Source organism: Miniopterus schreibersii (genome assembly GCF_964146895.1).
Source record: "Miniopterus schreibersii genome assembly, chromosome: 1".
NCBI lineage: Eukaryota > Metazoa > Chordata > Mammalia > Chiroptera > Miniopteridae > Miniopterus > Miniopterus schreibersii.
Window position 1 is genome coordinate 39,090,536 of NC_138101.1, and position 27,971 is coordinate 39,118,506.

Genomic DNA, 27,971 nt, shown 5'->3' on the forward strand with positions numbered 1-27,971 from the left:
AACAATACTGTATTGTGTACTTGAAAGTTGCTGAGAGTTAGATCTTAAGTGTTCTCATTACACATACACAAAAAGGTAACTCTCTGAGGTAGCAGATGGGCTACCAACTTTATTGTGCTAATCATTTCACAATATATACATATAACAAACCATTGCATTGTACACTTAAACTTACCTAATGTTATATGTCAAGTAAATCTCAATAAAGCTGGAAAAATGTTATGTTTTAAAAAGTTTAAAATATAAAACTATTATTATTTTTAAAAACCCTGTTTCAGTTGTGTGTGTATGTGCATTTATACTCAGTTACGACATATAATGCATTTTTTTTAACTGCAAGTTGCATTTTAAAAGGTTTGAAAATCGCTTTAGAAGACTATGAGGAAGATGACTTGGAGAGGAAAAATATTGGAGACAGAGAATCTAATTAAGAGGCTATTCTCATGGTCCAGAAAAGAATGAGGCGCTAAATGAATGACACGGCAGTGAGGACGGAGAGGCTGGTTCCAGATCATGCAGGAAGGGAAAGCTTCGTCTCCATTAGATGCCGAAGGGAAGGGACAACGAAGGCACAGGCTGAGCCTCAAGTTTCTGACTTGGGTGAGTGAGGAATTGATGATCATCAGCTATAGGACTAAATAAAAGTGAGGAGCAGATTGGAGTGAAAAATAAAAAGCTCAATGTTCAATTATACCCATCAGCTATCTAAATAGATTATGCAGTTGCGTAAAGACTTCAACCTGAAGACATAGGTTCGGTCATCAGAGGTAGACAGTGTGATTCAGAACAAGTATAAACTGAAAAGTTAAGAGGCTATATACAACAGCTTAAGAAAAAAAGGATCAGCAAAGTCAAGATGGCTATGAGAAAAGTTGAAAGAAAAAAAGAGACTGAGTTTAGGAAGCCAAGGAAAAGAAAACCTTCTGGGTGGGAGCAGTCACCACTATTAAATGCCACAAAATATCAATTACATGAAGACAGAAAAGCATTTATGGTTTTCACAATTAAGTGGTAATGGGAAGCTTTTGTTAGAATAATTTCAGATAAGTAGAAGGAATTGAAACACAGGTTGTAAGATATGGAAGTCAATTGTATGTTATACACACACATACACACACACTTATTATCCCTAGTCCTAGAGAAATCTACTCTAACCCTAGACTGGCCAAAATGAAAACTGATTCAACATAATACTAGGTTTAATAAATTAGGTTTCTGATTGAAGCAGTTTTCTTCAAATTAGTGAGATAAGATTTAATTTTCAGTTACACGTAAAGAAAGTTTGTGCCTCTGGGTTTGCACTGATTTTTTCTAATCTGCTACAGTGGCAAAATAAAGAACTGAACAATAATGTGGGTTTTAGAACCAAACTTTTGCAGGTATGGCGTTCTGCAAGAGTCCTATTAGACCTGTTACTAGGATTCTCTACTTCTCAGTCTCATTATCTGTAAAATGGGGTGATGCTGATAATAGCACTTTGCTCTTAGGGTTGGTTGTTTTAAGGATTAAATAATATAATACATATAGAGTGCTTAGGTTTGTGCTTGAGCACTTCAAGTCCTCAGGAATTGTAAGCTGTTACTATTTTTTGGAGATCTCTTGAGAACTATTTCCTAGAAAGGAAAAAGGGAAAAGAAGGGGCCCGAAGCTGTTCCATCCTTGCGGCTTGACACAGTCCTTCCAGGAGGAGACATCCGCACAGCCAGTGCTCCAGGGGACTTGGCGTGTGGCAGATCCCTCTTCCCATGCTGGTTCCCCTTCCTGACGCTCTGCGTCCTTCCCCGAGACACTGCACCAGAAAAAGGCATTGAAACTTTTCCCTAGCAGGGGAGCCGGATGGGACTGGGAAAGACAGTGATTCAGTAAAAGCCCCAAGGAGTGCGGGAAAATCATGTGCGGCTGATGAGGAACTCAGACTGTCAGCAGAAAGTGTAGGACTCGGTAGGCCCGTTACCGCAGGGAGTTCCCCACAGGGGAAGAGGCCTGGGTCAGGGCCCTGCTGACTCAGGGCACAGGGCCACCCACAGGGAGCCACCAGGGAGTTCCCACTGAGAAATGTATTGCTGGGGGATGTTTATATTCATGGAAAACTCTGGGAATCCCCACAAGGAAAGAGCAGTCTAGGAAAGAGATGATTTCAATCTACACCTGGACCCTTATCATACACAGAACAATCATACACAGAATAATCATACACAGAACAATCATACACAGAATAATCATACACAGAACAATCATACACAGAACAATCATACACAGAATAATCATACACAGAACAATCATACACAGAACAATCATACACAGAATAATCATACACAGGACAATCATACACAGAATAACCATACACAGAATAACCATACACAGGATAATCATACACAGAACAATCATACACAGAATAATCATACACAGAACAATCATACACAGGACAATCATACACAGAATAATCATACACAGGACAATCATACACAGGACAATCATACACAGAATAATCATACACAGAACAATCATACACAGGACAATCATACACAGGACAATCATACACAGGACAATCATACACAGAATAATCATACACAGGACAATCATACACAGAACAACCATACACAGAACAATCATACACAGGACAATCATACACAGAACAATCATACACAGAATAATCATACACAGGACAATCATACACAGAATAATCATACACAGGACAATCATACACAGGACAATCATACACAGGACAATCATACACAGAATAATCATACACAGGACAATCATACACAGGACAATCATACACAGAACAATCATACACAGAATAACCATACACAGAATAATCATACACAGGACAATCATACACAGAACAATCATACACAGAATAACCATACACAGAATAATCATACACAGAACAATCATACACAGAACAATCATACACAGAATAATCATACACAGGACAATCATACACAGAATAACCATACACAGAATAACCATACACAGGATAATCATACACAGAACAATCATACACAGAATAATCATACACAGAACAATCATACACAGGACAATCATACACAGAATAATCATACACAGGACAATCATACACAGGACAATCATACACAGAATAATCATACACAGGACAATCATACACAGGACAATCATACACAGGACAATCATACACAGGACAATCATACACAGAATAATCATACACAGGACAATCATACACAGAACAACCATACACAGAACAATCATACACAGGACAATCATACACAGAACAATCATACACAGAATAATCATACACAGGACAATCATACACAGAATAATCATACACAGGACAATCATACACAGGACAATCATACACAGGACAATCATACACAGAATAATCATACACAGGACAATCATACACAGGACAATCATACACAGAACAATCATACACAGAATAACCATACACAGAACAATCATACACAGGACAATCATACACAGAACAATCATACACAGAACAATCATACACAGAACAATCATACACAGACTATTACACTGAGGATGGACAGCTGCAGGGATCGTAAGGGGAGAGACTGAGGCAGGTGCCAGACAGGCGGTCACTCACCACAGCTACGAACCATCACGCGCAGCTACAGACCCTTAGGACTTGCAAAACCTTTGCATAAGAAAAGCTGGCTTAGTTATTCTCCTTTTAGCTCTGAGGTAGAGCAATAAAATAGCAACTTCAGAATATAAATAAACTAGAGATTGACATGTAGAATAGCCTATAGAAATATAAACAATAGGTAAGACTAAAATTAACACACCTAAACAGGTGTAAATTCTTTAGCAAAGGTCAGATAAGAAGGTATATTCATTAACTGTGAAAGGCCAAAGCAGAAACCAGAACAAAGCGTGGTGTCATGTTGTCTAACCAGCAATAAAATCAAATGGTATAAATACAGTTGTAACAAGCAATAAAAAGGAAGCTGATTGTCCTCATGCTCTGAACGCTGTCTCCGTGTCCTTCATTCTTCGCCGAAGCAGTCTACACCTTTGGGGACCCCTGAACCCCTGGGGCTGGACCCCACAAGAAGGGACATTGGTGCATGACTGTGATTTGGATCATATAAACTCTGCTAAAATAGAAATTGACCCCAAAGATCCAATATTCATGAAGGCTCTCACATAGAGCAAAAAATCCAAGTTTTCTGACTTGACTGTAGTACTTACAGAATTACACACATACTTAAGGTGATTCTTGACTTTTTTGAGGGCTCTAAGTTTTTAGTCCTACGGTTGATGGTTATACCCTTTCTCTTAACTAAACCTTTAATTGAAAAATAGACTACAGTGTAACCACAATGCTTCCTGCTCCCAAATGTGGTCCATTGCTCTGAGAAGCTCTAGCCTTGCTCGCTAAAACCTAAGAGCGGAAAGCAGAATCATGCAAAAGTTTTTCATCCCAACTTTAATATTTTTCAAGATTCTTTGTTTCCTTAAACAAACAAAAAAATGTTTTCTAATAGATTATAATCAATTAATAGATTATACCTATTATACCTATTATAGAGGATACCTAGGTACCATATTTTACCAATAGGATAGTTAGAAAATTGATTTTTAATTAGAAAAATTAAAGAAAATATTTAAATAAGAGCGAGGGCAATATTATGTGAAGTGATAAGCTTTGAATATACGAGATACACCCAATTTCAAAAAAACCACAAATAGATGTATTTGGTAGTCAGCCAAAGTTTCAGTGAAACTGTAAATGTCAGTTATTCCGCAATTTCAACACATTGTGATGGCTGGTGATTCAACTGAGTCACAGCTGATCCCAGGGAGCGGACTTCAAGCCACAGACTTCATTCCACTGACTTCTGAGTGTATAAAATAGCTGCAATATTCCAGGGCCAGTCATCTCCCATTCCCTACAGCAGCATCTAGAGAAGAAACTGACTGGAAAGTCTGAGGTAAGAAAATTCTTAACTATCTTTGTAAACTAAGATATATAATTTATATAGAAAAAGACAGAGATAGGTGCACATATCCTGTTAACTGTCAAAAGTAAAATTACTGATATTGTCATGCAATGGTTGCTTGGGAATTTGTAAGCTAAGTAATTGGACAATCATTTGGAGTAAAACTTTTTCTTAAAATCTTCACCCAGCCATAGTATGTACATATTTTAGAATGACCACAAATAAATCTTTGTCAGGGTGGAGGGCTGGCTGGGCGGCACACTGAGGTGGTTACAGGGTGAGGCTCATCATTTTGAACTTTATAGGTCTCAAATCAGCAAACTAAGGGAATATGCAGTACCAGGTATTCTCTAAAGTGTGAACAATCGCTGCTTTATTTGTAGCGCTTTACCTTTAAAAGTTGCTGTATTTACATTCCACTCAATAACATAGCATGTTGATTTTAATATAAAAATTACTTCAGTGTTTTCTTATAAATTCTTTAATAAAATTGATGCTCCAGGAAGATGCATCTAATTTTGGCAGAGACAAGCATCCATGTACTGCTGTGGGTGCTGCAGCTTGAGAAGTGGAAAAATAAAATGTGGTAGTTGGTCATTAGGCTATGTCTTGACTATCAGACACAATCTGGAAGTCTGTGGTGTGTTTCATTTACTCTTTGGTTAATGTGGTTTTGAATAATTCTTGAAAACTTAAACATCTTCCTATTGTAAATGCTCAGTTTGAATTCTACCTTCTCTAAAATTGTCTCCTGAATTTGTCTCTTTTATCTTCTCTATGCTCTCAATATTTTGTGATTTCTGTGTATAGTGTTTATCACACATTACCTTACATTATAAAAATATCTGTATCTGTCTTTCCTTACTGGCTGCCAGATGGCAGAAATAATGCTTGATCATTAGCTTCCATACAGCACCTGGCAAAATACTTTGCACATAGAAGTTGTACTGCATGTGAGTATATGTGTGTCTGTGAGGAGCATACATGTTTGTGTACATATAAAAATTATACTGTTAATTGCCCTTACTGCCAGACTTCCTATAGAATTCTGAACTTGATTGTTTTGTCACACCCATAACATCATCTGGTATTTTTTTAATCCCAATTTGAGTTTTGATCAATATGATAAACAATAAAAACAATATGATCATCAAGTAAAGACATTATCAAATTCTGAGTACATTTTTTCTTTCACATTTCATTCTTCTGTCTCATAGATATTTAGGAAGCATTAAGAGGTAATGAAATCCCCCTAGAATCTCCCTTAATCACCTCAAAGCCACCCCAAAATAATAAGAGTGACTTGGATAATTGACATGTTCCTCAATGCAAAACTTTAAATTAAATAATCTTTAGAAAGCTTTGTAATGTATGGACCTATAACAGTGTGCTTACTAAGGTCCATGAAAGCAGGAACTTTCCCCAATACTACATATGCCTGACATTAGGACAGTGTTTGACGCTTAACCAGTGATCAAGAAATACTTCGTGAACAAATAAATGAATAAATATGAGGACAAATTCAAGAAAAGTCCCCTGGTCAACTCCTCTTTCCAACTTGATTGCCTCCCCCCTCCAGCCCCCACAATATATTCTCTAGTCTCCTGCAGCTACACTGTGACAAAGAAGGGGATTAGGGCCCTGGCCAGTGTGGCTCACTTGGCTGGAGCATTTTCCAAAGGGTGGCAGGTTCAGTTTCCGGCAGGGCACATACTCAGGCTGAGGGCTGGCTCCCTGGTTGGGGTGCATGCACAATCTATGTTTCTCTCTCATGTCAATGTCTCTTTCTCCCTTCCTTCTCTGGAATTATTTTAAATAAATAAATAAATAAATAAATAAATAAATAAATAAATAAATAATAAATAAATAAATAAAATGGTGAATTAAAAAATAATAGGAGATTATAATGACTATTGACACCATCAATTAGAAAAAATTACCCATTCATATTTGAAATCAAGTAATATACATGTTTATTGTATTAGTGACAAAAAAATTTTAAATGCAAAAGGTTCTGTTTTATTGTCCAAATCTCTATTAAATAAGTGATTGATTAAATGTTTAATTGAGCTTCATTTTCTCACTTATTAGCAATCATAACTATATTAATTAATTAATTATAATATATTAATTATAACAAAGTATCATGAAATAAGAAGTCTACAATGAAAATTAAAATAAAACAAAATGCTTTGGAAATATCCTTTCCCAAATGTCAATAATAGGTCCCTTTAAACAGCATGGGGTATTTTGGGTTGCCTAGGAACCAGCGCAAATAATTCTGTCACCTAAATTAATTTCATGGTTATTATTATATGGAATGTTGTATAAACTTCCTGAGGTCTCTAAATAACTGCTTACCCCCACATTGACATTCTCTGTATAAACCAAGGCAATATTTCATTCCAGAAACAACTTTTAGTAGCCTGTTCGGAGAAATATTATTCTTCAGTGATAAGTGAATATTTGTTTTTAAAAGAATCGATGTAACATAGCTGTAAAATTACAAAGTACCTTTGATTTTACCTAGAAAACAATATTCTGCATTAATAGATTGAGGCCCCAAGATTAAGTGACTTGCCCAACATCAGAGAGCTATTAATAATGATACACTATAACCAGATCTTTTGATTTTATGCAAACATTTGGTCTTTCTGCTGACTTCTAGGCTATTTCTGCATAAGATGAAAGTTCTTCTTCTGATCACAGCCATCTTGGCAGTCACTGTTGGTTTCCCGGTAAGTATCCATTCTACACTCAAGTACTTAGTATTTTTTTATTGTTCTAATCATGAATCCTAAGATTTTTTTTCACTCCACACACTGTATTCTACTTTATAAACATGCTCAACACCTGCACTTTTTATTCTATAACCCATTTACTTCTTTTTTTACCATTAACATTATATTCTAGAAAATATTATAAATCATGTACTGTTCACTGCACAGTTTGATTCCACATAGCCTTGCTACAGTGGTGAATTTGAGTCATTTAAAATACATACAGGGTGTCCCCATAAAATGTATACACACTTTAACAGCTGACTTCAATTTTGAAAATGAAATGTATTTTAATAAGCACTGCCTTTATAATTATTCAGTGTGTGTATATACATTTTTGGGGGGACACCCTATATTAAGACTTTTCAGAAAAATAGTTCCTACAATATTTTCTGGGCATGCAAATCCTAGATTTTTTTAAAAATGAATACTATGAGACAATATTAGGTAGTGGGTAGTCAAATTTTTTCCTTCATACATATGTATATGTCTCTCAGTGTGTATGCTTCATCAGCATGAGTTAAATTAATTTCACTGTTTGAGTTTTAGGTCTCCCCAGACCAGGAAAGAGAACCACGAAGTGTAAGTTACATTTCTTCTCTTTAACATGTAAGATTTCCATGAAAAATATCTGCAACTGTGGTTAAAGATACCACTCCTTTATCCAAGCTGCTCAAAGTCTAAGAGAAATCCTTAAAGAGTTTAAATATTAGCACTCAACTGTGTAGACTTCAGGGATTTGATCTCTGCTTATAAGAAGGGAATTATCAGAGCATCTCATGTAACAGTGAGATCCAAATTGAAACATGAATCATTCTGTAATGAATTGTTATGCTTCTAAAATTATCAAGCCTAATAAAGGCTCATAATTGCTCATGCCTCCATTATGTTTTAACTCTACAAAGTCAATCCCAGGGAAAGTTAAAGGTAACAATAATAATAATTAAAACTTGAGAATTAGGAAATGTGGGCCAGCATTGATAGCCCCACACTGGTAAATTCACTAAAGGGCCATTTGGGGCTAAACAGGTAACCAAAAGGTTTTTTAAAAAGGAAAGAATATTTGAAAAGGGGAAGTTTTGTCTAGGAATTTGTTTATACTTGTAAAAATATTGCCTTAAAAGAAGCATGGTTTTTAGTCTAAAATTGTACAGTGTTAAGGATACAGAACTTGATAAGGATATGGATAGAAGATGGGGAGGGAAATAGGGGAGAAAGAAGAGATAAAGAGGAGACTGTGCCTAACACATGGTCTGGGTAAAGACTTTGTATAAAGGCAAAGGGAGAAATTTGATGTTCTCTTACCAACCCCCTACCCCTTGGCCTCATAATTATAGAAGCAATGATCAGAAAAATTTGGCTATGAGTAGAAAGGTGTAAGAACACAGTTACTTCTAATTTCCTAAAATTATCTAAAATGATGCAAATTAACTGAATCCCTATTTATAGTAATTGATTTTAGAGCATCGAAATCCCAAGATCCACATGTTAAAAGACCATTTTATATCTCTCCTTTTAAAGAGTAAAACAAGCCTTTTTAATTTCTTTTTTTCCAACAGGTCAGTGGGAGCAATGAATCACCCTCACAGTATTATGGGCCTCCTTACCAATATCCATTTGGCCTATATCCACCATTCTTATATCAACTATACTCATGGTTAAGATATTACTGTCCTATTCCAATACCTCAGCCTACCCCTATTAGTGGAAAGTAAACAAGAAAAAAAGAGTCCCAGTGCAATTTAAGATGAAATAGGTGGTAAGTATACAAAGTACAAAGCATGTGTTTTTTAAGTTTGTTCTCTGTGGATTGGAATGCATCATTCCATGAAAGAAAAGTATTACAGTTTTTTCACTTAGCCACACTAAATTACAATGTTTCAATCTTTTTCTTTGATAGAGATTGTTAGGGTCTCTACTCAGAGGTATGTACATGTGTCCTTCCATGATCCAATCAACATGGCACTTCAAATCCCTCATTTTCTGTGATATAATAGAATTAAATGCTTTCTCTTTAAAATATTTATACAAAATGTTTTTTAACATTTTTCTACCATAACATCTGTGTATTTCGAGGCTGAATCAGAAGCTAAAGAAGGCAAACTTTAACCAAAGTAGAGATAATAATAAATGAACTTGTGGATCTAGAATCTAAGTAGACTTCTGCCTACTTCTTAGGAAATCATGTATTTTTCTAAATAATATTAAAACGCCAAACCTAGTCTATGATTGTCACATTATTATAAAAATCGGAAAGGTTGACTCTTCCAGTTATAATAGTGGCCTCTATCATCTTATCATATTAAAAACAAAGTTGATGGTCTGTCAATTACCAAATGAATTGAGGGAAAGTAGACTATATGAAAGATATATGAAAGATTGCATTAGGACCCAGAGAACTATTTGGTTTTCTAATTTCTAGCGGGAAAAATCAGCTAATACCTACCACTAAAGGCCTCTGTCTTCTTTCTTACATTTGCTCAATCTTCCTGAGAAGAAAGTTTCCTAGTTCTTGAACAATATTTGTAATTAAAAAGCAAAAAGGGCTTGGGGTAGGGAAAAGAGGTGAAGGTAGTCAAAAGGTACAAGGTCCCAATTATAAAATATGTTAGGTCTGGGATCTAACGTGCAGTGTGGTGACCACAGTTAACAATACTGTATTGTATATTTTAAAATTGCTAAAAGAGTAATCTTAAAAGCTTTCATAAGAAAAAAAATCTTAGCAATGTTAGGTGATGGGTGCTAACTACTGGATTGTGGTAATCATTTACAATAAATACATATATTATCTGATATCTCTTAAACTAGTACAATGTCATATGTCAATTATATCTCAATAAAGCTGGGGGAAAATAATTACCTCGGCATAAACAGAAAATATTAAAAATATATTATGAGGAAAAAAGCAAAAACTTTACAAGTTCACAAGCAAATGACCCATTAGGATTAATAACTGTATGCCTATCATTTATTTCAGGTCACTAAAACTGAATGTGAGCCACTTCTCTGAAGAATCAATAATCCTGTTAATGAAAGAAAAATAAATATAATTGAAGTAACATACAGTATTCTCTCACCAATTTCTTTAGTGGTCCTCTGTTGTTAACATAAAAAAGAGATAATGGTTTCCTATTTTCTAAATGTGCATTATCAATAGTAATGCAAAATAATTTTTAACAAGTTTTAGTGTACACTTCTTGATGACTAAACATTCTAGAGGAAATAAGACGAGGTAACCAAAGTCAACCAGCCCTGGAAATACTTTAAATGAAAGTCTGTTCAGCAGCTTATGCTCTATAGCTGCACTGATTGTATTAATAGAGCCAGAGATTGATTTAATTTAATTGAAAAAAGTATGAGCAGTTGAGTCTCAATTACTCAATTAAATTTGTAATTTATTTACAGTAGGGTATTTTAAGCTTGATGTCAAAAGCAACCAAGTATTGTCCCTAACTCTGAAAAAACGGATAATGGGTGAGATCCTAAAAACAGCATTTTTATCATGCTTGTGGGTTACAAAGTCCTTTCTTTGTATCATTATATCATCCAATCTTTACATAATCTCTGTACAGTAATCACATTTCTAATGTGGGGAACCTGAAGATCATGAAAGTCTTGTGGACCTACACAGTCATAGATCTAGTATGGGGCAGAAAAGAAATACAAAACCAGGCCATTCCAATGTTTACGCCTTTGTTTCAGCGGCATATCTACTAAAACAAATTCTGATTCCAGGGCTCCATCTGTTTCACTTTATGTCAGATGGAAAAATCAAACCCATGCTAAAACAGCAAACTGCCACCCATCTCCTCTGTTAATCTGTCTGCCACACTGCCACCAGTGTTATCTTTCAAGACATGTGCTGACTTATATTTCTGACTTGCTCCAATGCCTTGGAAGCCTTCTAACTGCCTACAATACAAAATCCATTTTCCTCTGCATGGCATCCAAGACCTTTTACATACTAATCTCGAGCTTCTTTGCGAATCCCCCTGCCACCAATCCAGGCTCTCTTACAACCCCTGCCATCGCCCCAGGCCACGGCCATTCCCCACAACTGGCCTTCACTCACACAGCTGTGCCTTTGCTTATTCTGCCCTCTCCTCATGGAATGTCCATTCTATTCCTGTGTTTTGGTGTGTAAATCCAATTTGTCTTTTAAGACCCAAATCCAATATTATGACTTTCATTAGAAATTTTCTCCTATCTCTCCAAACAGAATGAATCACTCACCACTCTCACCCTTTTCCACTGCATTTTATTTTCACTTTTTCATGACTCTTATTGTGCTTTACCTCCCAATAAAAAATTCACTTATATTTCTATATCCTTCTCAAGGAGTTTGTAAGTTCCTAAAGTATCACAATAATAAAACCATACCCCAGTACTTAGCAGAATAGAAGGTACTTAGTGAATGTTTGATAAATAGAATATATTAATAAAATCTTCAAATTCACAATTTTCAGAAAATATATTTTTCATCTCTCTGAACTAGACCAACATATAAGTTAGCAAAAGACCTCTTTTTGTGAGAGAAAACAAAACTTCTTAAAATCAATATTTAAATGGTAACAGTTCTTTCTTACTCAGTTACAACATTAGCACCCATCCTCTGCTATAGAAATTGTAGGGCCCATAAAATGTCCAATTGTGAATAAAATTATTTGTCCCAAGACAATGCCAGTGTCACAAATATATATACATATATATGTATATATTAATACATATTTATTTATATAGATATATATGTATACATATGTATTATACACATATATGTCTACGTCTGAAGGATTTAACATTTGCATCAGCTTTGGGAAAAGACAAGTTTAGAGGCTTTTCTCTCTCATGTGAAGTAAATGCACATAGTCAAAGCTTGGTGAACTTCATTGAGGGACAATTTGTCTCGATCATCAGTTCCCATAAATCCCACAATAAGCACTCGAGAAACAGAACTCTGAAGGAGGAAATGGTAGCAGGTGGTGATGAAATAAACTTTCTTTCGGTATATGACAGATGTCATCCAAGATTGCACAACGAGCTTTTCACTGTGTCACAATGGCAGCCTTTGTCCCTACAGGTAAATTATCAGGAAATTATAAGAATTGTCTTTGAACCAAGATTACATTTCTCCGCCCAAGTTTAAATTGTTCATAGCGGAGACCCTTAGCATCATGAAGGAGATGAATCGAGGCCAGCCTAATGAGCCTTTTGGCATGACTTTAGCAGGGAAACGGCTGTCTCCAGAGGCCATTTTCGGGTATTAGAGGTTCCTCAAACAATAAATATTCACTGTTTGGTATTAAAGTCAGTGATCCCAGTAAAAACTATGGAAGGAACAGCAAGCGGATCAAACTGTCCCCAATATAATCTGGTAAATTGATTTTACAGGGAGTGTTTCCCAACCTTATGGCTGACAGATTAGAGGCCATTGCATGACTGGGGGAAGGCAGTGACGGGAAACCAAGATGAATGGGGCATAAAGAAGGTAGGAAATCAGAGCGTGAAGAGAGGCAAAAGGGAAACCTCGGCAACTCTGAAATTTGGGAAGGCCGCCTCTGTCATATACTGTCTTTCTTGTGTGTGTGTGTGTGTGTGTGTGTGTGTGTGTGTGTGTGTGTGTGTGTGCGTGTTTGTCATTGATATGTCTTTAAATCTCAGGTTAGAACTTTTATTCGCTGCAAATTATGTCATTGTAACTTTCTAGGGGGAAGAAAGAAAACACTCTCGTTAACTTTTAACTGCTAGATTTGTGAAACAAATATATCCTCTTAAAATTAATCAGTTATTCCCCCATTGGATTTGGGCAACATTATTCCTCATTCTGACACCTTTAGTTATTGTGACTGGTGGAGCAGTTTCTCAATAAGCTAGTCAACCAAACTTCCCTTTTCTTTCATAATCTAATGGTTTACAGGGATAGAATCCACAAAAGCCCTGTTTCCCAAAGTGTTTCTTGAAGCGTTGTTTTCACCAGATGGCCCCCCAAAATAAATATTTATCCTCAAAACAGTCATTCAAAATTTACAGTGTACATACCTATAATAAAACTCTTGAGAATGCCTGTTTAACAAATCATTTTGCTTAACTATATTTCCCAAACTAACTTGACAACAGAATGATCTCTGTCTAAAATTGTTGGTAAAATTAGTTTAATATAACACACTGTTATTTTAAAATGTAATTAGCTATAGAAACACTAGATGCCACTAATTACTGAAAAGGGTTTTATGGAGAGGTAAACAGCTAAATTCATCCCTACTATTCTGTTAGTTCCTTGGGGGAGAGGACTTGCATGTCTTGCATATAATCTTTCAGATTTTATTCATCCTCTAAAAAAATAAATACTTATTTAGTGCCAATTATTGTGGTAAAACCTAGGAATTCGGATAAAGGATTTTACTTTTACCTTTAAAAAGCTTTCAACCCAGTGAGGGGAGATAAATATATATACAATTTCAATAAATAAGTGCTCTAATAAAGCATTTACAGAGTTGTTTGCTTGTTTTTAACCAGAGGGGAAACTAGCTCTGCCCACATAAATTAGGAAAGGTCCCACAGATGACTTAGAGCTGAATCTTAATGGATAAATAGGTTATTGACAATTAACATAAGTACAAACTAGATGTTCAACGGCTGTTTACTGGATGGGAAATTCTATACTCAAATTGGTATTTTTAATAACATTTAACTTCATTGGGCAAAATAAAAGAGAGCAAAATATAGGAGTAAAATAAAAAATTTTTAAATATATCTTTATTGATTTCAGAGAGAGGAAGGGAGAGGGAGAGAGAGAGAAAGAAACATCAGTGATGAGAGAGTCGTCATGGATCAGCTGCCTCCTGCATGCCCTGACTGGGGATTGAGCCCACAACTAAGGCATGCACCCTGACAGGGAATAGAACTGATTTCCTGGATCATTGGTCGATCGATGCTCAACAGCTGAGCCACGCCTGGCCAGGCAGGAACAAAATAATTTAAAATCTATTTTTAATGAATATATAAAGTTATTTTAACTTGAGTAACCGCTGACCTTAGAAACAAAGGGAAGGTGAAAAGTATCAGAGTAATATTCTTGCTCAGTACATACATTTCTGTTAATTTTTTATACTGATGCAAAGAACAAATACCATCTGATGAGCTGCTATTTGTAAATGGCTAAGATATCTGAGAGAGGATTTTCCCAAAATTCCTTGTCAATTCAATAGTATTCCGGCAGAGTTGAAACTTCTGGCCAAAGTTAGGTCAAACCAATGTAGCTGTAGGTGGTTAATGGCAACAGAACAATGGGAGGCATTGACAACTGAAGTGCCCCTCCCTTCAATAGCTTAAAAAAGCTTCTAGCTTCCCTCAACTTTCCAAGACTTTCATAGGGGCATAAAATAAAACCCAAGGGCCACACTACAACCTAGCTGCAATCACTCAAAAGAGAGCTCAGCTTCCCTGACAGTTGAGGGTAAGTTCGGTCTAATGCTCTCACAGGAAAATCAATCCCATAAAACCCAGCTCTTTTTTTAAATTTTATTTTTATTGTTGAAACATATTACAGATGTTCCCATTCCCCCCTCCTTTGCCCACCTCCGCCCAGCTCTGCCCCTTCCCTCTGGCTATCACCACAATGGTGTCTGAATCCATGGGCTATGCATATATGTTCTTTGGCTAATCCTTTCACCTTTTTTCATCCAGGCCCCCCAACCCCCATCCCCTCTGACAGCTGTGAGTCTGCTCCATGTATCCACACATCTGTTTCTATTTTGTTCATTAGATTTCACATATAAGTGAGATCATATGGTATTTGTCTTTCTCTGACTGGCTTATTTCACTTAGCATAATAATCTCCAGGCCAGAAAACCCATCTCTTATCCACATATATTAGCTTTCAGTGAAATAAGAATTCTAGCCCAGCTGGTGTGTCTCAGTGGCTGAGCATCTACCTATGATCTGGGAGATCGTGGTTCGATTCCCAATCAGGGCATATGCCCAGGTTGCAGGCTCAATATCCAGTTGGGGGGGGGGGGATGAAGGAGGTAGCCGATCAATGGCTCTCTCATCATTGATGTTTCTCTCTCTCTCTCTTCCTCTCCCTTCCTCTCTGAAATCAATAAAGATAATTTTTTTAAAAAGAGAAAAAAGAATTCTAGGAGAATAGATAATATGCCTGCCCAACTTAGTTCTTCATGATCAGGTTATGACTTTATCTAGAAGAAAATAATGATTTCCAATTTTTTATTCATGTAAAAAATTATTTAGGTGCTTATTAACTATGTATATTTCTTGGAACAATCCTTCCCTAAAAATTCAGACTTAGTATGGGGTAAGGCAATAATTTTCAACTTAAACAAATAGTTCAGATAATCATTTGTGCAAAAACATGTATTTCTAATATGTGTCAGATTTAGGTGTATGCACTGAGAAACTTATCTTCCAGTGGAAGAAGATAAAAAATAGCAAATGAACGTATATAAATTTTAAAAATCATTTCATATTGTGATATGCTATTAAAAATAAAAAGTGCTGGAGGAAAGGAAATGACTATTTAGGAAAACTGTCAGAGAAAGTGACTCTAAGAAGAAAATATTCAAGCTGAGACTTCAATAACATAAATGAGACACTAATGAGAATAATTAGGGTAAGAATATTTCAAAGACTATGAACAAAAGTGAAAAGTTCTTAATTTGGGAAAGGAACAGAAAGGTTATTGAACCTTGCACATAGAGAAAATGCAGAAGACAAGGTAAGAGGGATGGGGAGAAACTAAATTATACAGAAACTAATAAGCCCTGATAAAATATTTGGAATTTATTTTAAGTGCTTTTAGAAGACTTTAAGCAGGAAAATAATCACATCAGTAATATGTCCAAAAGAAGAACATTTTTATAACTGTGTGAGAGGTAATTGTAAGGTGAAAAAGAGAGGAATTAGTGATACCAAAATGGGAACTATCTGGATGGTCAGGTATGAGGTGTCACTAGATGGGACTAAGGCAATAAAGATAAGATAAAAGTGATGGCAGATTTAGGGTATGTTGTTAAGATAGGGCTTATAATTTTTATAATGGATTGTTGGGGGGGAGACAAAAAAATGACAAAAGAAAACCATATGATTTTCTCTTGAGTCATTGGGTGTATCACGGTGTCATTTACTATAAAGGAAAAGACTAGAGGAGAAGTTGGTTGAGAAAAGGAAATGTGTTTGGAGATCAAATATTCTACCTTGTTCATGGTCCATTTGTTGTGTCCATTTCACATGCAAATGAACATGTTAAAATAACTTTTGGATACCTGAATCTGTAGATTAGTGAAGTTACTGAATGTAGATATTTAAGGCTATAGGAATGGAGTAGGTCAACTACAATGATACTCAAAATAGAGAGGGGGGAAAAGGTAGAAAGGGTCATAGAAAGACTCTTTGAAGTTTTCCCAAATTGAAAGTTTAAGGAGCATAAGAGGAACAAAAGAAAAATTAATAGTAGCCAATAATTTGAGAGGAAAAAATAAAAGAAATCATTACAAGTGAGAAAGAACAATCACCATGCCAAAGCCTGCCAAGACTAACTAAGAAGTAAATGGAAGCATGGAATTTGGCCACATGAAGGTCATAGTTGACCTGGCCATCTATTTTGAATGGTGTGAGATAAATAAAAGATCTATTGGAGTAAATATAAGATAGTTACCAATGGTCCTAGGATAATAACAAATAATGCTTTATATAATTGAAAAGTCTTCTTGATTACTTGTATTTTTAAATCTGTGTTCTTACGATGGGATCCTAAAAGTTACTAAAGCATGAATTTACCTGGGGGGTAATGCTAAATTCATAATGACACTCATTCTGGGTTCCAGATGACACGAAATGTCTTCTCAGCCTTAAAAGAGTCTCCCTATCAATGTCAAGAAGAAAGCATTATCTCTTTACAAATTCTCTGCAAGCAGAAATTTTGACTCTCTCTACAATATTCTTCACAGTGCCTTGAGTTTAATAAAAACCGTATGAGTGCATGCATTCTTTATTTAACTGAATTGTTAACAGGAGAGAAAAATTGTGGTATTCCACTTTACTAGTGTTAAAAAATAAAGTAAGAGCATTTTATGCTATTTTCCCACAAATTTTTACATATAGCAATGGTTTCCTAATAATATAAATTTCTGCAGTAAAATATTAATTTCATGATGCCTTGAGAATTAATTATATAGAAAGTTATGTTAGTCGTTTACATTGCAACTAATGAAGTAGTTGAGAAATAAAAGACAGAAACAAATAAAACCACATGCAAAATAGTAGTACCAAAAGGAGAGAAAACAGAGATAAAGTACATATCAGATGTAAGAAATGCCAACAGGGCAATAAGAAATTGTTACAGGTAAAAGAATGTGTATAAATTAATAATCATCATTTCACTTATTACAAAATATCTACTTCAAAGTGCTTAAAATGTGAATTTATGAGCCCACAATAGCCTCTTACCCAGCTTCACTGTGTGAGTACTTAGTTATACAAATAGACACTGAATATCAGGACCTAAACAAAAAGAATCAGTAGTTTGACAGAGATGCCCTGCTGCTCTTCTTCCCAGACCCCAGGGGTGTTTCAGGAGTAGGCCATGGCACTTAAGATGAGGATGTGACTAGATCAAGGTTGGTGAATCAGTTCCCGTCTACAAACACTCTAAGTTTTGAGACTGTTCAGCACCATCCCAACATCCTAGGATTTCCTACCATAGGACTTGTGATTTCCCTGTTGCTTTTCTTTGGGAAACAGCAGGATATCTGAATAGCTCAATTATAGAGTTCATCTAGTTCATCTACAACAGTCACTCAAAACTCTTTAGCTCTCTTAGATTGCTTAGGTTAATATATATAGGGAATGTTCACTGGCACTAGTATTCCAGTAAATTAGACTATGAGCTCCACAGAGCAAGTATCTTTGCCTTCTTTGGTTATTACTTTATCCTTAATGCCTGGAACAGTACGTGAGATAATATAAGTACTCAAAGAATAATATTCAGTCTTACAAAGCCCCCAAGAGAGCCAGGTTCCTGTTTGAAGTGGATGGGCGACACCACTATAGAAAAGTTTTTCTTTCAGTAGGGGGAAGATTCCCAGCATTCCCAGGTAAAATATATCTTCCCGATAAAACAATGTTTTCAAGTTGTTCTGAGTCTCTGGTACTTGTGAATTAAATAAAGACTTGCCCAGCTGGTATGACTCAGTAGTTGAGCGTTGACCTATGCACCAGGAGGTCCAGGTTCTATTCCTGGTCAGGGTACATACCCAGGTTCAATCCCCGGCAGGAGGCGTGCAGGAGGCAACCAATCAATGTGGATGTGGATATGTCTATCTCTCTCCCTTTCCTTTCCTCTCTCTCTACAAACAATAAAAACACATTTTTTTTAAAAAAGACTCAACTGAAAATCAATATCATTCTATGACTTTACATCAATGACAGTACCATGTAGAATAAAACACCTTCATAGTTAAGAAATTGACAAAATCATAATCTTCCAACTATCACTTAATCACCACAACCAAAGGAAAATGGTGTGACTAAACAATCCAAATAGAATGACGGTCTTGTTACTTGAACAGTTCTCATTTTAGCAGTTTTGAAACTCTGACATTTTTCTCTGAACAGCAAAAGCCAACTATTCTGAGAAACAGAAAATCTTAGCTTACTCTGTACAAACTGGATAAACATTCTAGGGTTCTGAACATTGTTCCTAACTTTCTAAGACATGAAATTCTTCTAAGAAAAAGAGAGGAATGTAAAAATAACCATAATGCTGATGTTATTTCTTGTTTGTATTCTGGCAGTCCTATATGGATTCCTGTAAATACCTCAATCACACCAGGACTTCACAGCTAAATTGAAGCCACAGTCAACATTTTTCCCAGAGAAATGCAAGCAAAAGAAAATATTCTTTCCTGAGTTATTAGGCAAATTATTTGGTTAACTGTATTTTACCAAAATAGCCCCTATATTGGTAGTATTTCAGAAATAGCTGTCATTTAAACAGAACAATTACCCCCAATTTAATAATTTAATTTTGTACATCCAGAATGGTTCACCTATATTATTGAAATTTAAAAATCTGAAAACAACTCTGATTCATAAAACGTTAAAAATCAGCAAGTTGATTGCTTATATATTAAATACTTATACCATGAACTTACTTAAGAATACATGTTACAGCTCAAATGCTAATGACTTCCTACTTTATATTGATTAAAATATTTTATATTTGGATTTAACTTGTAAGAAATTGCACTTGGGTGTGTAAGAGATGGTAACTTTTCTAATTTTAAAAAATTAATAGTTGTAATTGTAGGAGGAAAAAGTCCAACCACAGCTCATAATATATGTCAGGTTTCCTGATATCCAGGTCCTTAAGCTAAAAAGAAGTATTTAAAATATGAAAGTGTTGTGGCTAGCTATTTTGCATTTTAACAATCGTTTTAAATTCAAATACATGGGATTAGTTGGTTAAGAATGCAATTAATATTTTTTAAAATGCTTCTATATATCTTCGTAAAACAAAAAAAGTAATTCTTTAAAAAGTGTGAATAGTCTCTTTTCAAGCTTTATGAATGGCAACTTTATTTCCCCCTTTCCATTTCATTAAGTAAGATTGACCCAAAGATAACCCAGCTGTCATCAAATCTTTCCTTTTTGTCTTCTTCCTATTGGGTAAAACATAGGAGGAAAATAAATCACATGATATAAGGCACTATAACACCCTTTAATTAGCCTTCCCATTATTTACCTTGAGTCTTCTCTACAGTTGAGAAGCCAGTTCAACCTACTGCCAAGCAAGACCCAACAAGCACAAGGAAAGGTAACTATATTGAAACATCAGTAGAGATGATTCCTTTTCATACTAGGTAGTAATAACACTACCAAAGTTATTTTAAAAGTATACATTTTCTTCCTTTGAGCTTTAAATTGTTAAACTTGAATACATATTGACATCATTTTGAGATTGGTATCTAACCTAAACCTTAGATTTTGTATGATGTTATAATCAAATTTATTTTGAATTTTACTTTGGGTTAAAGTCAAGGTTTGATACTGGCTAAACTACTGAACATGATGTAAATTCTAAAAAAAAAAAAAGGTGCTCAAGACAATGAACCTATCTCTACACACAAATATAGAGGACTAACTTCTCAGGAAGATGGGTGTGTTATAATAATTCACATGGGTCCTTTAATTAATTTCTAATTTTATTTCTATCCAAGTGTCATCATAAGCTTGTTATAACTATTGTTTTAAAACATGCCTTTCATATCCTAATGAAAGCTTAATAAGTCTACTCTTTCACAATAAGGCAAATTTAAGTACTCATAAGTTTAAGTAGGTGATAACTTACATATGATCTTATTGCTCTGATTTCTGTTTATGCTAAAAAGGGAAGAATTACTGTCATTTTACAGAATGTTTGTGTGTGTGTTATAATTTTGTGTGAATTGAAAAAGAGTCTGTAATTCATCATGGAAATATTGTTTATTCTATAATCTTAAAAGTTAACTGGTGATTATATTACAGTATTGTCTATATTTACTATCCTCTTACAATCATCAAACTTGGTAAGTGACTAGATCTTAATTATTCTAAGCATAAAAAATGATAATTATGGGATTTCTAAGGGTGCTAATTACTACTAAAATGTCAATCATATATCATATCAAGGTGTTGTACACCTTAAATTTACACAATGTTATATGTCAAATATATATTTACATATATATATATATATATATATATATATTTAATCCTTACCCAAGGATATTTTTCCATTTCTTTTCAGAGAGAATAGGAGGGAGGGAAGGAGGGAGGGAGGGAGGGAGGGAGGGAGGGAGGGAGGGAGGGAGGGAGGGAGGGAGGGAGGGAGGGAGGGGAACATTGATGTGAGAGAGACACATCAACTGGTTGCCTCCTGCACACACCCCGACTGGGGCCATAGATGGAGCCTTCAACTGAGGTACGTGCCCTTGGCCAGAATCAAACCTGGGACCCTTCAGTCCCAGGGCCGATGTTCTAACCACTGAGCAAAACCAGCCAGGGCTCAAATGTATATTAATTGGAAAAAAGTTAATTGGCAAGTGAGGATTTAATAAGAAACTCCATCAATCTCAATGAAACTTGAGTTTGATACAGTTGTTCAAATTTGATTTCGCAAGAGTTCTTTTCCACCCAATGATATCCTATCAGCAGTTTTGAAGTCAGTTTAGTAAACAGCCTTCCTAATCATTACTAACTAAGAAACTGAGGCAAATGGAGTCTGATATGCTTCCCTTTCCCTAGCCTGGAGTTTAACTCTGTGACCTTGCTTTGTAAAACTCAGTTTGTAGGACTCAAGTCAATTTTACTATGACGATATCAATAGCTGCAAAAATATATAGATAGTGTTTATTTCACAAATACAATATGTACTTAAACATTAAAAGTTGAAAGTGTTGCATGTATCTTTCTGAAAATAATTTATTTAAAAAGAATTATATAGGAAGGTGTGACAACCCCTATACTCCTTTAGAAAGAGAAGGCTAATTTATTTCTTTCAACATTTCAGTCAAAGCCACTATAATTGTCATATCTATATTTCTCATCAAAATGATAAAGCTAATCAGGTCATTTACGATTACTGAAAAAGCAGGTTATAAAATAAGCAATTTCAGAATACCCTCTCTCCCCTCCATTTTACATAATCTTGTTAGATCGATCATTAAATTATAGAATTTTAGAAATCACTTAGTTTAAACCTTCATTTTGTAGGTAAGAAAGGTAAGGCCCAGGCAAGGGAAATTACTTAGCCAAAGTTACACAAGTAGACAGAGAGCCTGAGAGAGGACTCGGTCCTCTAAAGGAATGTATAGTCACAGTCTTTAATTCAAAACCACCCAACTGGTTTTTGCTGTTTAAAAAGCCACGCCTAACTCTTTAACCTGACATATAAGGTCTGTCCCTTTTCTGCCCTAAACTTTCTTCCTAACTTTATCTTTTTCTTCTCATAAAACACTTCATTCAAAATACCCATGGATATTCCCAAGGCTTTCTCCTCTACTTGATAAATTTCCCCCCCTATTATATTAATCTCTGCATGGACAAGTCCCACCTATATGCTATCTCCTACACAAATAATTTGTTGATTTCTTGATGGAAAGCATGCCTGTAGAAAACCACTTTTGTGGCATTTTCATTTTCTTTCCTCTTACACTGATTTGTGTATGGTCCGACTCTCCCCCTAAAATTGATGCTACCTGTTGACAAGACCAAGTCACCCTGATAAACTCAACACTTGACATGCTGCCTTTTTTCTAGTAGGTTCTTTGTACATGGTAAATAAATAGATGATTAAACTTGTAATGATACTTTCAGTAATACAGCCAAAAATTAAAGTTAAAGTTATAAATGTTATGCTCCAAGTTTGTTTGTTCTAAAGCTTTTGATAAAATAGATTTTCCACATTGGCTAAATCTACCCATCAATCTGCTTTTATTTCCTTATGTAAAATTGTTCAAAATCATTCCTAAATTATTAGTAACAGATCCTTTTAATTTAATACTTTTAATTTCTATTTTTAGGTGTAATTATGAAAAGTTTTTTCCTAGTTGTGAATATCCTGGCATTAACCCTGCCTTTCTTGGTAAGTTAATTCATCTAATCAATTTATATTAATACTTTAAGAAATTTTATTTAAAGGCTTTAATTATGTAAATTTCTAAATACAGGTATACTTTATAGAACAAAATAACTGCATAGTAGATATATTTTCTTAAAAGTAATTTATTTTTATATTTATTTTTATTATAAAATTAGTCATGTTCTTCTGAATGACCTTTAAGAAATCACACTTTATCATGTATAGAAAATCTTTAAAATTCCAATACAATAGAGAAAATACATTCTAAGAGGAAAAATAATACTAAAAATCTTTTTAAATTATAAAATGCTCTAAAAATAATTTATAAAGAAGAATACAGTCCATCCAGGCATGGCTCAGCAGTTGAGCATCCACCTGGGATCCAGGAGATTGCGGTCGATTCCCATTCACGGCACATGCCCGTGTTGCGGGCTCCATCCCCAGTCTAGGGCTTGCAGGAGGCAGCCGATCAATGACTCTCTCATCATTGATGTTTCTAGCTCTCTCTCCCTCTCCTTTCCTCTCTCTGAAATCAATAAAAATTTAAAAGAAGAAAGAAGAAGGAAGAAGAAGAAGAAGAAGAAGAGGAGGAGGAGGAGGAGGAGGAGGACAGAAATCACAGTCCAGGATTGGACTCCAATGTTTTCAGGCACTAAATCCTTAGGAGATTAAAGTTTGTTCAAGCCTCTCTTTTTTTAATATATCTTTATTGATTTCAGAGAGAGGAAAGGAGATAGATGATGAGAGAGTCGTCACTGATCGGCTGCAAGCCTGCAACCCAGGCATGTGCACTGACCAGGAATCAAACCTGATCTCCTGGATCCTAGGTCCATGCTCAACTGCTGAGTCACACCCACAGGCTAGGTATTTTCTTGAATTACATGTTGTGTATTAAGGCTATTAGACCAAGAGAAAGGTTTGGGGGGGGTTTAATTTTTTGTCCTGTTTTCATTGTTGTTTTGACTATTGCTCTGTTTTATTTTCATGCTTATTTGGTGATTCCAGGTACTTATTTGCCAACAGCAAGAACAGAAAGGCAAACATGAAATGATGTAATATGCTCGTCTCTTACATCATAAAATTTGGGAGGGCACTAGTCCTTGTTTCATAATTCATTTATTATTAAATTTAGACTTGCTTTTAAATCAATATCTCAAACAATTGTATTAGATAAGTCATAGGAGTCAAACTTTTAAAAATTTGAATTATGATGACTTTCACATCTATTTTCTTTCACTTATTCTTGAAACTCCATTTTTCTGTGGCCACTTACACATTTAGAATTTTGTTTTTCTCCTTAAGTGATAGGAATTAAAGTTTAAATAGAAAATGCTCCACAACTATCTGCCCTATAGCAACCTCTTCTTGATCTACTAGAGCCCACTCTAGCCCCCAAACACTCCTTCCATTTTCACAGAAGTTTCAAGCCCTACAGACTCAAAGAATGAAAAATGTATAGATTTTATTACTCAGTCTTATGAGTAGTCAAGATCATACAAATTAAAAGAGCAGCAAGATAGCATCTTTTACATGCTCATTTATTCCTGCTCTCCAAAATAAAAAGTTTAATATTTATACTAGCAATTATGTCATGAACTTCACAACTGTATGTCCTATTGGTTGGCGTTAGAAGTTGGTACAACTTTTCTGTACAACAATTTGATAATTTCAATGAAGGAATTTTTGTTCCCATTCCCACCCCCACCCCCTCTAAAGTCACATTTTTTAGAAACTCTATTAAGGAATCAATAAAAAGTATTAAAAAGGCCACTGGTAGACAGATGGTATTAATCTCTCTAGTTATAGTAAAATATGTTTTGAAAGAAGCCTAATGATTAACAACAGAGTAAAAAATAAACATTGCATGACATAATCATTGGTCATCAATTTTTTAACCATAAATATGCAAGTATGGAAACTATGAGAAATACGGAAAAATATTGAAAAATTATACTTCTTCAAAAAAAAAAGATAATAAAACATATACCAGAAATACATAATATAGATTGACATTATATTAAAATGTTTAGATGATCAGAATTTCTAAGCATAGGCAAAGTTTCTATAATATTTATATTGCTATTTAAACTTTAAACTAGTAATTTAATACATTTAAAGGAAAACAAGTCTCTGTTTCAACACAATCTGAATTTTGTTATTTTTATCAAATTTCTGATTTTCTAAACCTACAACTTTCAAAAGGTTTCTACACTTTTTTTTATCCAAGGGATATGTGTGACAAGTCCTAAGCTAGAACTGCCATTTAAAAAATATTTTGTATTATTACTTCATCTCAAAGGTTTATAAAACCTTTGTGAGTTTTTAAAGCCTTATATATACACATCTATGGAAATGGTTTTCTCATTCCTGATTTATTGTACACGTTGCAAACCAGATTAAGAAAAGTACTATTAAAACAAATGGAAGTTGATTTAAAATAATAGTATGTCTATAACAGTTATATATTGATTTTATGCTAGAGGCAATTGTTTTTAATCTATATAAAACTCATCAATCATCTTAGGAGAACAGAAACAGAAAATAAACTCAAAGCTCCTCTTGTTTTTAACAACATACATGTAATATATTATTCATATTTTTCATTTAAACAATTATCAAGTATATTTGTTGGCACAGAGTCCGATGATCATATTATTTTCAACGTTGAATATGTCTCCCTAGGTGATGATTTTTAAGACAGCTTAATCATGAGGTTCATTATTCTTATTTTAATTAGTAAATTGCTGTCACTTTTTGCGTGGTTCACAGACCTTATAGATTAAATAACCATGGAAAATGCTTTACAATATTTTACAATACTACAATAAAAAAGAAACCATGTTTTGTCTTTAATATAAAAGTTATTGTTAAAAGCATAAGAAATCTCAACCCTGCCTTGTTTTTTAAATACTTCTTATTTCTTATTATTTCTATGAACCTCACCAGGGTGCAGAGGTGGAAAACCAGGAACAAAGAGTAAGTTTACTTAATTATTTCTGGTAGAGACATGAACTTCCAAATATAATATTTTGCAAAGTTCAATGATATTAAAATGCCTGTCTAAAAACTAAATAAATATTTAAATTCCATAAATAGTCTAATAATCATTGTAAAAATCTTCAGCAAACAATGATATGAATCGACCTCAATGTTCATTTGTAAATCTTGGTTTCATTTTATAGACTAAGTCATGTATTTTTTTATTTTCATGTATATTTAGCAACATAAGAAAACTCTCTCAGAATTTAACATTGAGAAAAAATGAAAACAAAAGCAGAATTTAATGTATTTCCTGCTTACTTTTTAAGGCTTTGGGAAAGATCCAGCTTTGAGCACCTTTGAATATTTTTCATGCACTCGTATTTACTTCCTCCTTCTGTTTCCCATGTATGTTTAAATGAATGTATTTAAATGTTCCCCTTCATGAGAAATGCTTGCTTGCAGTGTAATCTTGTTGATTTGTTTCTATTTATATGGAAAAACCTAAAGATATATTTTGATAACTACACATAATCAGTAGAACAGAGGCAAATAAAAATAGAAAATTGCCTAAATGATGTTTAATGGATAAAATTAACCTGAAAAAATGTTAAAGTATAAATCCAGGAATCCTTCTACATCATATTATTTTACTATTCTCTATAATTAGTTTAGGAAAAAGACAGATGAACCCTCAGCCTAAACTCTAGATAAATAAAATTTTTTAAAATGATGAATATATAGTGATACTACATATATACATACACACATATATATGAAAATATATATTTCTCTGTGTGTGGTATATTTGCGTATAGTATGTCGAAGCTCTCTAAGAGGTTTTTCAAGCTGTTATACTTATCATTGCTTAACATTTACTGAGCACTTTTCATATATGTGAAGTTCTCGGCAATGTGATTTACATTATGGATTACCTCATCTAACTTGTTTGAAATTAATATTATTTTTAACATTTGTTGGAAATTAAGAAGTAGAAGGAAAGTATACAAATCATACCTTGTGAAATAATAAATATGGTTGCTGGGTTCACAACTTTTAATATTGTACTTATTCAATGTTAAGTACTATAACATTTTTTAAAAATTCTGATTAAGATATCTCTACATTCTATCCTACAATAATACCATTCTGCATAATTTATTCTTTGCAGTGCTGTGAGACTGATGAAAGAGGCTTCAATCCCAACACAGTCAAATATATTCCAAGTCATTATGTGTGGAAGAGCTATCCTCACACTAAACCCAGTTACTACCAATATAGACCAGCTGTACCAATTAATAACCAATATGTGCCTTACCCATATCATGCAAAACCAGTTTCAGTTAGGCCACATGCCCAAATTCCTCAATTGCAAGTCCTGCCAAATCTCTACCCACTCACTGTGGTACATCACTCATGCCTACATCCATCACTTATTGCCAGTCCCCCAAAGAAAATTCAGGATAAAACAGACATCCCTACCATCAATAACATTGCCGCTGTTGAGCCTACTCGCATTCCTACCAGTGAGCCAATAGCGAGCACTGTGCTTAGTGAAGAAGCTTCCTCAGAATTCATCACAAGCACGCCTGAGTCTATCACAGTCACACTTACTACACCCATCGCCTAAAAGCT

The 27,971-nt window shown here is 34.6% G+C and overlaps 1 protein-coding gene across 1 annotated transcript; it reads left to right on the forward strand.

Moving 5' to 3' along the window:
* Positions 1 to 470: 470 nt before the first annotated feature.
* Positions 471 to 27,966, forward strand: CSN3 (casein kappa; the record flags this gene model as incomplete). Its single annotated transcript, XM_081151199.1, has 3 exons — positions 471 to 600; positions 23,299 to 23,360; positions 27,508 to 27,966. 3 exons carry the CDS (start codon positions 471 to 473, stop codon positions 27,964 to 27,966), a joined length of 651 nt encoding a protein of 216 aa, XP_081007325.1.
* Positions 27,967 to 27,971: the final 5 nt, after the last annotated feature.